Source organism: Canis lupus, chromosome 22 (genome assembly GCF_011100685.1).
Source record: "Canis lupus familiaris isolate Mischka breed German Shepherd chromosome 22, alternate assembly UU_Cfam_GSD_1.0, whole genome shotgun sequence".
In the NCBI taxonomy this organism is placed as follows: Eukaryota; Metazoa; Chordata; class Mammalia; order Carnivora; family Canidae; genus Canis; species Canis lupus.
In genome coordinates, this window is record NC_049243.1 from 57,202,586 (window position 1) to 57,215,833 (window position 13,248).

Here is a 13,248-nt window from a genome sequence, read left to right on the forward strand (position 1 = left end):
ATTTATATGTTTTGATTCCTTTTTCTTTGTATTTTGGATATCTGCTATAGGTTTTTAAATTTGTGTTTACCATGACACTTATATCAAACAACATAGTTACAGTAGTCTATTTTAAGCTGATAACAACTTTGATTTACAACTTTTTATATTGTGTCTATTAACAAATTACTGTAGTTATAATTCCTTTTAATGCTTTTGTCTTTTAACTTTTATACTAGAGTTCAGAGTAATCTACAACTCTTTATAGCTATTTCTTTCAGATTTACTAGAGATTTGTTTTATCCCTTTGATTGTGTTGGATTTTCTTGATTCTTCACATTCCTTGCAGAGTTGCTTTGTTGCTTATGCAGCTACCTCTCATGGACTGATTTTGACTGGGAGACACTTTTACTGATCAGCAGTGCCTAATATTATCTACTGTAAGGCCAGGGGCAAGGTCTCCTTTGCTTCCTCCCTTCCCTCCTGGAGGAAAATAATCTGTTCTTTGCTTTTCCTCAATCATGCAAAACAAAACAAAGAAAACAAACTGGAGCTATAAGAATGTCTTCCCTTTTTTTGTTTCTAACTGTAGCAGGGACCAAGCTCTTTTGGATGTTCAGCACAAAGTATGGGTCAAGATGGAACCCAGCTCCATGGAAGGCACTCTGAGAGACCATGGGGCCTGGAGCACAGTCAGATCTCACCATCCCTCCACAGGGGAATCACAGGCTGAGGCCATCTTGTGGTGCTGACCTAGGCATGTTTGGGGGAGGGGCTAATGTAAATAAGTTGAAATTGCTCTTCTTACCTATAAAAATGTGACTTCTTCTCAGTCTGTGCTCTACTACTTAGTTTCTACTTCTTAGCTGGATTCTGAATTTCTGGTGTTTTGGCACCAATATTATTGTTTCTGTGGAGGGATGATGTGTAAGACTCCTATGCTGCCACCTTGATGATGTAATCCTTCATTTGGAACTTTAAATGTGTCATCCCACTGTTTTCGGCCTACATGGTTTCAAGAAAGAAATCAACTGTTAATATTATTGAGCATCTCCCTTGTTTGTATTGGAAAAATTGCTTCTGTCCTGCTGCTTTCAAGATTTTCTCCTGGTTCTTTCTTTCAACCCCTTAATTATAACTCACTTTGGTATGGATCTCTTTGAGTTTATCCTTTTTAGAATTCATGCAGTTTCTTGGATGTGTAGATTCATTCTTTCTTCAAAATTAAGAAGAATTTGGCCCTTATTCTTCAAATACTCTTTTTTTTTAAGATTTTTTTTTTGAGAGAAAGAGAAAGCAAGCATGAGAGAGAGAGAGAGAGCATGAGCAGGGGGGAGGGGTCTTTACCTTAGGCTTAGTGGCTGCCTGTGCAGCTGGTGGGCAGGGCCATGCTATGATTGTGGAAGCTTATCCAAAATAATGATAAAGAAGAGGTGACCTGGAGTTTTTGTGCAACACTCGCACTAGGCAATGCCATTCCAATGCATTACTAAATGACATCCATAGTTCCTAGCTCCTCTTAGGAAAACACAATTTGTGGCCTTCTGTTAAATACTTGGCAATTAAGCCTTGCTAGTGTTCTGAGCTTTCCAGTAATCATGGCTTACTGCTCTTTCAGGGATTTCTTAGTCACCACAATCATACAGTGATAATGTGTAAGCAATTATTTGGGGGCTCTGTTTTCTTTAAATACTAACAATGGTTGCAATTTGGGAAAGAGGTTAGCTGAGATTTGGTATCATCTTTGTAACATTTGCAAATTATATTCTTTCCTGTTTGTGACCTAAAGATAAGTGTTTTCTGTAAAATACAAACCAATGTGCCTAAAGAAACTTAATTATGGGAAGGTAATTCAGAATTTAAATGTCACTGAATAAATACCTAGAGTAAATGTTTAGATGTATAAGTATCCTGTTAACCTTAATAAAGTGAGGAAGTATCAAAGAAAAAAAAAAAAAAAAGGAGCAGGGAGCCCCACGTGGGACATGATCCCAGGACCCTGAGATCATGGCCTGAGCCAAAGGCAAGGTGCTCAACTGATTGAGCCACCCAGACTGCCCTGTAGTTTTTATATTTTAAAGAAAGGTGGCTGGATGCAAAATCCCCATTTTATCTTTTCTTTACTTGAGTTGTAGGAATTTCTCTACTCTCTTTTGGCATTAAATGCACTTGAAGAAAACCAAGGTAAGAGAAATTTTTCTTCTCATAAGTGGCTTGACTTTCTTGCCTGATTATACAAAGAATTATTTACCTTAAAAAGTCAATGCTTGTTTTACTGTATATTTCAGAGTTGACTATTATGGTAGGTAGAATAACAGCTCCCAAAGATGTCTGCAGCCTAATCCCTGAAATTTGTGAGTATTGTAGGTCATGTGGGAAAGGGGACTTTTGCAGATGTAAGATAATAACTTTGGGGGAACTACCCTGGCTGATCCGGGAGCTCAGGGTAATCACAAGCATCCTTACTGAGGGAGTTGGTAGGATCAGAGTCAGAGAGGCGATGTGGTGATGCAAGTGGAGATAGGCATGATGTGATGGGTGCCTGGGAAGATGGAGGTGGCCATGAGCCAAGGAAAGCAGGCCAACTGCAGGAGCCAGAAAAGGGATAGGTTTTGCAGCTTCCAGAAAGAACCCAGACTTGCCAACACCTTGATTTCTGCCCAGTGAGACTTTTGATGTTTAGAACCATGAGCTAGTAAATGTGTGTTGTTTCAAGCCACTAAGTCTGTGGTGATTTGTTACAGCAGCACAAAACTAGTGAAGCTATTTGGAATCAACTTCCTGGCCTGGGGTGTGTCCTCTCTGTCTGTAGCAGCCCTCTGTGGTTGCTCTGCTTGACTTTTTGTTGTTGCTGGTTTTGCCTACCAGGGGTCTGTTCACAGGTATGTGGGTAAGACTGTTTTATGGGTCCTATATATTCTATAGTCCTTTTTTTTTTTTTTTCAAATTTTAAACTCTTTATTTCCATCTTTCTTTTGTACAAAACCTATTTTCCACTCTGAAATTTTTATTTTCATTTAAATGATTTTTTCCCCTCCTCATCTTCCAAGTTCTTTTAGGTGACACAGAAACTTCTTGGACTGTATACTCGTCAGAGACGTCTGCATGCATACGAGGGCTTCTTCACCTTTAGGGGGGGTGATTTTTGCTGGCTCTTTGTGGACTCGGCCACTTCCAGAACCTGTCACTGCTCTCCTTGCTTCGTCCCTCCCCTTCCACACCCAGTACCAGGGGGACCCCAGTGACTTTGAAGCCCTTACGACTACTCTGGAACATGAATCTGTCTGCTTCTTTCACATGAAGGAACAGGAGGTAGAAAAGGACAGACATTATTTCCACACTCATGTTGGTGGCAGAAGGCTCTTGTTTATTTCTGCCTTTGCCATGTGAGTATTTTCTACAGGAAATGATGAGATTTACTTGTAGTATCCCAATAGAATTTGACATTTGATGAAACACACACTGCCCTTGTTTGTTTCTCTACCCATTTTCTGACCCTTTAGGCCACTCCTTTGTAAATTTCCTTGCAAGTTACTCTTAAATGTACCTTCTTACTATAGATGCTCTTCAGTCCTCTGATACAGTCTCATTCTCTTTTCATTCTTCTCTCTGCTTTGGCGTTCTTAAATACTCCTATGTTGTCACTTAGCATCTATGTGCGGATGGTTTAAATGTAGCACTTTGGCCCAAACCACTCAGCTCCAATCCTGTATACACCTCTGTCTCTTTAACATTTCTTCCTTTGCAACTCAGTGGCATCTCAGCCTGGGCTGTACAATTTGCCCCCAAATTCCTTCCACCAGCATTCCCATTTCAGTGAGTGTGATGACTGTGTCCTCGGTTGCCTCCTGTAGAATTTTGGGTGTCATTCTTGACTGTTCCCTCTGACTCAGTACATTAATCTCAAAACCCTATCATTTATTCCCCATGAATATAACCTGAATTAATCTATTCCCCTTCATTCCCATCTCACCATCCTGCTAGACCGCCCTCATGTGTCCCCATGGCTGGTTTCCTTGGCCCCAATTTTGTACCTTTCCTTGACTGGTAGCCACATAGTGGTTTCTCTAAAATAGAGTAATCATCTCTGTCTGCTGCTCACAGCCCTTTGAAGAGCTCAGCCCCCATGACTGGCCTAGCTGCTCTGCCTCAACTATAAAACCAAATCTGCCATAACTGTGGGTTTCTATGCCAAACAGTACTTGTTTTATACAAGAAATTACTATTTCTTGAATTAATTGACATAATCTGCCTTTTAAAAAAGTATTATCAGTATCTTATCCCCTAAAACTATTTCCAGCAGCTGTATGATAATAGGATTACAAAATCAAGAGTTGTAACCCAATAGGATAGGTGTGATTGACAGCTGCTCTCTGCAACATTTATTTTCAGTTTCTGAGGGAGGTAACACCGGAAGTATGGATGCTTTCAAGGAAATCTCCTATTCATAAAGTAAAATAAAAAGCAGGTATTAATGAAATATATCAGATTTTTCTATGAAATGTTGTCAACCTAAAATTTATATATTTTGTATAAGTCTGATCAGGAAAGAGCTCCTTTAAGAGCGGACACTTTCAAGTATATGTATAAATTATTTTCACATATTAATACTGGCATTCTGTTAATTTAAGTTCACATATTATTGTACATATTAAGTTTTCAAAAACCTTTAAATACATCAAGTATTTACAGCTAAGTGGACCTGGGAAGTTCAGCCTTTACATGCCGCAGCACATCTGTATTTTAGCTGTGGACTAACAGAGAGAGAGAGAAGCAGTAATACTCTTGGACTTTATTTACAAATTCTCAAATATCAATTGGTAGTGATACATTCTGGCTTAGAAAAGCATCCTACAGAATAGGCACTTCATGCATATTTTCTTGTTAGCATTTATCCATAGTCTAATTTAACATGCTAAATATCTAAATTAAGTTTTAAGATGTAGAAACATGTTTATAATATTTATGCTTAGGTTTATAATTACTTTAGCTTTTTTAAAAAATATTTTATTTATTTATTCATGAGAGACACAGAGAGAGAGAAAGGCAGAGACACAGGCAGAGGGAGAAGCAGGCTCCATGCAGGGAGACTGATGTGGGACTCGATCCCGGGTCTTCAAGATCAGGCCCTGGGCTGAAGGCAGCACTAAACCGCTGAGCCACCTGGGCTGCCCTACGTTAGCTTTTAATGTATTGTTTCGTCTGTTTTCTTAAAGGATTTAAGATTCACTCAGTAACACATATTCATTGAACGCAGATGTGTGCAGAGCTGTGTCCTTGGCATTTGGCCTCAGGCAGTGTAATTTGTGGGTATGCATGTGTGTGCAACATGTATGTGCTGGAAGGAGAAATATAGACAGTGCATAAAAACCAGCAACCATGTACTGTCTCTTGTAAGAATATTTCCAGCAAGATAGGATGAAATGCCAAAAGAAAATGTCAAGAAAACATAAAAATTTATACCTAATAACTACTTGTTTTTCTTTCTATTCTGACAATGCAGCAGTGAAACTGGGTAAAAACCAGCTTACTGATTTTATAGGTAGATGTATGGTGTAAAGAAGTAGGAAACCAACTTAAGGTGTTGAAAAAGAAATTTAGTAAATAAATATCTCTAGACAGAATATGAGCAAGCGGTTTTGGAAATGTGTGTCTTTCTTTCAGCTCACAAGTGCATCTTGCCTTCGTGGTGACGCTCCATCTCACACAACTAGCTAGTTCCAGCAACTAGCTCGTAAAATGCTTTTAAAAATAGATTTTTTTAAAAATGCTTTTTTTTTTTTTGTTTAAAGATTTTATTTATTTATTCATGAGAGACGCAGAGAGAGAAAGAGAGGCAGAGACACAGGCAGAGGGAGAAGCAGGCTCCATGCAGGGAGCCTGACATGGGACTCTATCCCAGGACTCCAGGATCATGCCCTGAGCTGACGGCGGCGCTAAACCGCTGAGCCCCCCAGGATACCCTAAAAAAATGTTAAAAAACAACAGGATGCTGGTGGGCAACTGCATCGTACCCCACCAATTTGAATTATTTTATGTTTAAAATTGAAGTAGTTAATTCAGTGACTAGGCCCGGGGGAGGAGCCAGAAACCGGACAGCAGTGATGCCTGAACCCAGAGAGGTCAGAACCTAAGACGTGTATGGTTTTGAATGGAGGAAGGCCCTCCTTGGTCAGAGCATCGGGCAGGTGTCCTCATGACCACGAGAGCAGTCCCCTTCCATCATCAGTTATTTTATAGTAAGAACAGCCATGATCATTAGTTCCTCCTCCTCTTTTGGACACACTGCATTTAGAAGTGCCTTGGGCACATGATCTCACTTAAACAAATGTAAAACTATGCTACCATAATCCTCTCCACTGAAAGGATGCTGATGCTGTGTAAACAGCAGGGGATGGTGAGTTTGCCTCTGCGACTTGTAACTGAGGAGGCTTTCTCCAGGGACTGTCCCCTTTCAGCACAGCACCAGAGGGCTTTCACCCAAGCCAAATTTCCTCACAGACCTTCTTGGGAACAGCAGAGCCTACTTGTGGGAGACAGAGGTGCATCCTAGGAGTGCAGAAGAGGAGGCACGAGAGCACCTACGTCCACAGGCACCTGCCAGGCTCCTTCCTTGCCCTCCAGTCTGGCATGCCCACTTACAGGGCTGCCTAAGGGAACTGAACTCAGATTCACCTTGTCGTTTGCTTTGTGTGAGCACCTCAGGTTCTTTACTTCTCAGAAGTGTTCAGAGAATGTGTGGTTCTTGTTTTATACTATTCCCTCAAAGATCTATTTAGAAAAAGTTCAGATATGATGGGTTTGCCTTGGTGGAATGGCTGACCCAGGCACATTCACCTAGCAGTTGTATCTATGAACGTGAAAGCATCTCCAACACCACATCCTTGGGTGGTGCCACCTTCTTACAAAAATTCACAGGGAAACATTTTCTTTAAGCTCCTGCTAGGACAAATTGTTCTTGCTGAGCTTCTGGCTTATTGTCCAGTGGGCTCTGAGGTTTATTATTTCCCTTTATGCAATGAGCAAGGTGAAGCTCGGGGACGCTTGTGGTTCTACAGTACTAACTACATGGGAACATTTTTTAGACTATTTTATACTACCACAGTTTCATTTCACTATTCTCTCCTTATATTACCACTTACCTAATCTTCTTTTCACTTATTTCACGCCATCTTATTTATAACCCCCCCCCCATTTATTAAGCCAGCCTCAAAGTTCACCATTTATTCCAGTATTTTTACACAGTGGTGAGAGATGTAGTGAATTTGTGGTGTGAATTCATAGGAGAGGAGTGTTTGCACCTCCCACACGGGTGTTCATCCCAGAGCAGGGTGCTCTGGCGTGGGGACCGGGTCCCCTCCTGCCTACCTGCTTCTGGAGCTGCTGGCTGCTCTGAGCTCTGGCTCCCCCATCACTCCCCAGAGAGATCTCAGGTCATGAAGGAGAATTAGTGTGCTGACCACTAACCACTTCAACTTGAGTATCACCGACAAATATCTCCGAGTTCCTTGACTGTGTCCTATTATAGGTTTTGTCTTGGTCACTTCCCTGCTGTCCGTAAGTGCTGTTCTGGTGCTGTACTGGGGAGAGGACTTCTTCCCCATACTAACTCCCTTGTCTGTGGAAACCAAAGCAAAACCAGAAAATCCCTATTATTAGTGTGTCATCCAGAGACTCTCCCATCCAGACCAGGCTGTCTGGTGAGCGCTGCTAAATACATGAGAATAAAAGCAAAGTGCTTGCCCTTGGGTTCCTGTGTCTGAGGGGTGTGGTAGTAATGTGCAGACCACTGCTGAGACAGCACGGAGCATCCTGATTTGTCTCCTTCTCCTCTTTTACCAAAAGATAAAATTCGTCTCTTAAGTTTCAGACTCGGTTTTACCGTTAAGTGGAGGTGAAAAACTGCTGCTCTCACAAGTTTTCTGTCTTCATCACAGGAGCTTACACATTTGTTCCATGGCTGCTCAGCTTTAAAAGGGGAAGAGCTCTGGAGGAGAAAGAAAATAAAATACTTGTAAAAGAAGCCGGTTACTTTTTCATATACAGTCAGGTAGGTTCCCCGCGCACCTGCTGCCAACCGCCCAGCCTCCGTCCCATGCTCACTTCTGACCAGCTTCTTTGGTTTGTTTCTCAGGTTTTATACACCGATAACACCTTTGCCATGGGACACCTAATACAGAGGAAAAAAGTCCATGTCTTTGGGGATGAACTGAGCCTGGTGACTTTGTTCCGATGTATTCAAAATATGCCTGAAACACTACCCAATAATTCCTGTTATTCAGCTGGTAAATAACAGTTCTGTATCAATAGACAGGAAGATGTTCCTTGATATACTGCATGGTTTTTATTCTCTGGAATGATAAGCTAGTTCAAATGCATTGAAATGGATAAAATTGTGACCGATAGTTTTATCACTCTTCTGTAATTGAGAAAGGGCAGGCAACATGGATAGCCATTCTAAACTGCATTTGCTTCAGTATATAATATTGCATAAGAACAGTGATGAGGATAACAGGATGAATGATTACCGTGTGCCAGGCATCCTTGTCTTGCACCTTACCTGGGCTCCTTCACATGATCCTCCCTTTTTAAGGAAGGTGGAATCTGAGGCACTCTGGTAGTACACATTGTCCTAGGTGGCACAGCTTCTAATTTCCAGAACTTGGATTAAACCAAGTGGTCTGACCCCAGAGAATGAGCCTCTAGGGTTTGCCTTTTTTTTTTTTTTCCACGTGTTGCTGAAGAAATGCCCTTGACTGAACTGAGGGTCTGGTCAAGTTGCTCAGTGGCTTTCTCTCACTCTCCTACAGGTGACGTCTGGTGCACGTGGACACTAGACAGCTGATTTGGGATGGGGACATGGAGGAGCAAGGCTTCTTCAGATCAGGGGCAGTGAAAATGTAGAGAGGAAAAGAGAAAGGCAGCGCTTTGTTCAGCCAGGTCTTTGGGGCTATAATTGCCAACATACTCTTCATTTTATTTTGGGGGTAAATTTATCAAAGCTGGTATGGGGGAGGAATATTTGCCTTTTATACATTTGTTCCTTTCTGGTCATTTGATAAATCCCTTGAGAACCCGAGGAATGTCTTCAGTTCAGACAGTTACTGTCACACAGGCTGGGAGCCTGGCCGCCAATTCTGAAGCCCTGAGATGTGAAGGTGCCTGTTAACAAGTACATAGTAACTCAATCAGGAAGGAAGGAAAATAGTTCAAAAAGTGGACACAGTTGGCACTATGGACCCACAGCCATAAACAGCTGTAAGGGGATGATGAGGAAGTGTGTTGAACTAAAACTCCCTAATTTTCATAAAGAGATGTTCCCCTGCAGCCAGTGATGATGACCAGTATCCTGGCGTTGCAGATCCAAACCGGTACCTCAGGGGCTCCCTGGGGCCATGCCTGGTACCGTGTTCAGATGCAGCAGCCCTCAGAGCTTCCCCAGGAGCTCTTCGGGTGGTGTCTGGCTGTTGGCCCCTCCCTGCTCACACTCTAAGCCACATTCCCTAGGTGCCTTGCCTTTTAAGAATAATTAACCAAACCTTAAAGTTGTATCTCAGTGCCAGCAGCTTCGCGTTATGTATGAGAACTATTCTCCAGAGCATTTCAGGTGTGCAATTTTAATCTGTTCTAGGGCAACTCTGTTCAAAACCATTAAAAACTATATATTAATATATAAGAGAATGCAGTACTTCCACATATAATAACCTAGAAAAAATGTAAATGGTCCATTTGAGGAGCCCGGTGTAACATCAAGGCCCGCTTTTACACAAAGCTGAGTCTTACTATTTCATTAACAAAGCGAGTGTGTGGTGAAGTTACAAATCAAAGTTATACCTGATTTCTATAACCTGGAAAAATTGAAGTAGCCAATAGCCCTGTGTTGCAATTTTAAACCGAACCTACTTTATTTTTTTTAATAAATTAATTTTTATATTGGTGTTCAATTTACCAACATACAGAGTAACACCCAGTGCTCATCCGGTCAAGTGCCCCCCTCAGTGCCCGTCACCCATTCACCCCCACCCCCCGCCCTCCTCCCCTTCCACCACCCCTAGTTCGTTTCCCAGAGTTAGGAGTCTTTATGTTCTGTCTCCCTTTCTGATATTTCCCACACATTTCTTCTCCCTTCCTTTCTATTCCCTTTCACTATTATTTATATTCCCCAAATGAATGAGACCATATAATGTTTGTCCTTCTCCGATTGACTTATTTCACTCAGCATAATACCCTCCAGTTCCATCCACGTTGAAAGAAATGGTGGGTATTTGTCGTTTCTAATGGCTGAGTGATATTCCATCGAACCTACCTTAAAATCATTGGTTCACTCCGACTTTGTTTTGAGAGTTAGTATTACCTAATGCTGTGTGATCAATAGCCTTTGTCAAAATATTACATTATATTCAGTCTTTATAACAACTGACTTATTCAACAAATAAATTCCAGTCTGTTTCTTTTTTACTATTTCATGTAGTCATCAAATGCTTTGCTAATCCTGAAAAGTGTACACGTCACCCTCCACAATACCTGAAACTGTTCTTTTGTTTATTGTCTCAAACCATTACAAAAAAAAACCCAAGATCCTTGGAGACAGAATTTTTGTCATTCTGATCACAGCCCTGTGCGTGTCTAGAAAGGTGTTTGGTACATCATAAGTTTCGATAAGTAAACACTGACTGGCTGTTGCCTAAGGAGGTCTAGGTGCTTTCAACTTGATGATGGATGTTAATATACACAACATAATTCGCGTAAATACGTTTTCATGGCAGATTTATGAAAATGCAACTACTTTTTAAATACTTGATTGAAAGTATTAACAGCTTTGGTATTCTTAGTTTCTTTCTTTGTTAGTTTCTTTGTGTCTTCTCCTCCCTTGATTCTCCTTTCTTTTCCCTCATATTTGTCTGTTAAAGTGGGGTCCCCCCTGATGTACTGAGTGTACTCCCTGTGTACACATATGCAGAACACATCATTGTAAATTAGGCACATACAGGTTTTTCAGTCAGTTTAAGTACTTTATTGCTTTTGGTTATGAGGACAAATATGGTCATTTAAGGAAACATGGAAATATAGAACATTGTAAAAAATAATCCACATGACTCCTAACCCCGGTTGTCTGGACTCCAGAAAAAAACTGTTAACAGATGGGCTTTGTGAATAGGTGGTGTTTTGTTTTTTATTTTTTATTTATGTTATTATTTTTTTAAGAATATATTTTTTAAGAATATTTTTTATTTATTCATCAGAGACACAGAGAGAGAGAGAAAGAGAGAGAGAGAGAGGCAGAGACACAGGCAGAGGGAGAAGCAGGCTCCATGCAGGGAGCCCGACGTGGGACTTGATCCCCAGTCTCCAGGATCACACCCTGGGCTGAAGGTGCCGCTAAACTGCTGAGCCACCCGGGCTGCCCTTGTTTTTTATTTTTAATTATACACACATATTATATCCACATTTAAGTGTATTTATGAGTGTCTATGCAGTATATACATACTACATGGTGTGAGTACTTTTTGTATTTCTGTTTTATATTTTTATTTAGCACCATTATTTTTTTGTATTTCTGTTTGTGTTCATATTTAACATAATTTTTTAAAATTATTATAAACAGTTTTCTTTGTCAATAAAATGAAGCAAAACCACTTTTAACCATACAATACCCCATCGAGGAATGTGCATGACATACTTAACTTTTTTTCTTCAACTAAGACATGGCTTTCTGTTCAGAGTCTCCATTTTACAGATAGCAGGTGATAAATACACTTATACCCGTTGTAATTCTTTGTGCTCATTTGCTTTAGCTCTTTTTTGTCTTTAGGCTGATAGAGTAGTAACTGGTTTAGAAGTCTGCTGGTGTCATTTGAAGTGTGAATGCCCATGTTCACATTTTTCCAAAATAACATTGTTTTACTTAATGCCCCCGCCCCTGGCCTCCCGCGTTGTACAATCACTTAAAGTCCCTGTAAATCACTGTTTTCCAGGCATCGCAAAGCTGGAAGAAGGAGATGAGCTCCAGCTTGCAATACCGCGTGAGGACGCTAAAATATCACGAGATGGGGACGGCACGTTTTTTGGTGCATTGAAGCTTCTGTGACCTACTTACACCTCGTTTGTGGCTGTATCCCTTCTTTTCTCTGTACCTCTAAGGAGAAGGCTCTTAACTGGAAACACCAAAAGGAAGAAAAACAGTAGTTACCGTAGCCTTCTCTGTGAGCTCTTTGTTTTGATTCGCTAAAACTAGACCAAAACAGGAAATTTAACAGACAACCACAGCCAAAGGGTGTCATGTGAATTATGAGAAATAGGGCCCATTTAAGGAAAGATAGAAGTAGCCTTCTCCCTATAATGCCATGTTAAACAATTTAGTCATAGTTTCTTGACCTGGAGGAAGCACAGGCTGCAAAAGAGCAAGAATCATTTCTTCCAAAACGGCATTCCATCACTGCTGCACACCAACTGCCGGCGTCCACAGGACTGTAGGACATGTGGGAACTCTCAGGTCCATCCTCTCTCTTCGTGTGCAATCTGCCAGTCTCTTTCAGTTAATATTGTAGTAAGTAAGAAAAACAAACAAATCTTGCACTTAACACATGAAAAAAGGAATTAAAAGCTTACATTTAAATATATTAAGCAGTTGGACTTCAAATTCAGGTACTATTTAAATTCGTCTGGTTTACTTCAAGTGTGCAGTTTTTACCTGTAATATTTTGTATCACCTGATGGAGCACCAGATATTTTTCACAGGAGGGAGGTAATTCTCTCGTGTATCTGCACCCGATGTATTTTTTCGTAGCTAATTTCATTCACTTCAGAAATTTTACTGTGGGGTAATTCCAGTTATTACGCATACGAGCATTAGGTGGAAAAAAAAAAAAAAAAAGCCCAGCTCTAATTGTTCCTATGTAAAAATAAAATCTCCCAAGAGAAGTTAATGAATACATTTATAACAATGGAATATATTTGCCCTTTATTTCCTATTCTTCTGTTTTGAACTGCTGCTATTATCACAGCCTTTACAACATACTCCTGTGATTAGCTTTACAGAAGTGGAGGTTTCATTAAAGTTCTTGGCTTCCTTAAGGGTGAGCTGAGCTGTGTGCTCAGGATGCGCCAGGGACATCACCCTCATTTCAGTCTAATAGACAATCATATTTGCAAATGCTGTCATAACCGTCCTTAGAACATCAGTTTCCCTATTCTGCTTGTCTTTTTGTTGTTGTTGTTGTTAAATGTCATCGGTTTAAGGAGTTTACTCCATTAAACAATTTCCTTCTC

General features: G+C 40.6%; 1 protein-coding gene across 1 annotated transcript in view; it reads left to right on the forward strand.

The window, feature by feature from the left end:
- TNFSF13B (TNF superfamily member 13b) overlaps positions 1 to 12,853 on the forward strand; it is a 31,419-nt gene extending 18,566 nt beyond the window's left edge. Inside the window, 3 exon segments of the mRNA NM_001161710.2 lie at positions 7,917 to 8,029; positions 8,114 to 8,264; positions 11,955 to 12,853. Coding sequence (NP_001155182.1) covers positions 7,917 to 8,029; positions 8,114 to 8,264; positions 11,955 to 12,067 — 377 coding nt within the window. The 3' untranslated portion in view covers positions 12,068 to 12,853.
- Positions 12,854 to 13,248: the final 395 nt, after the last annotated feature.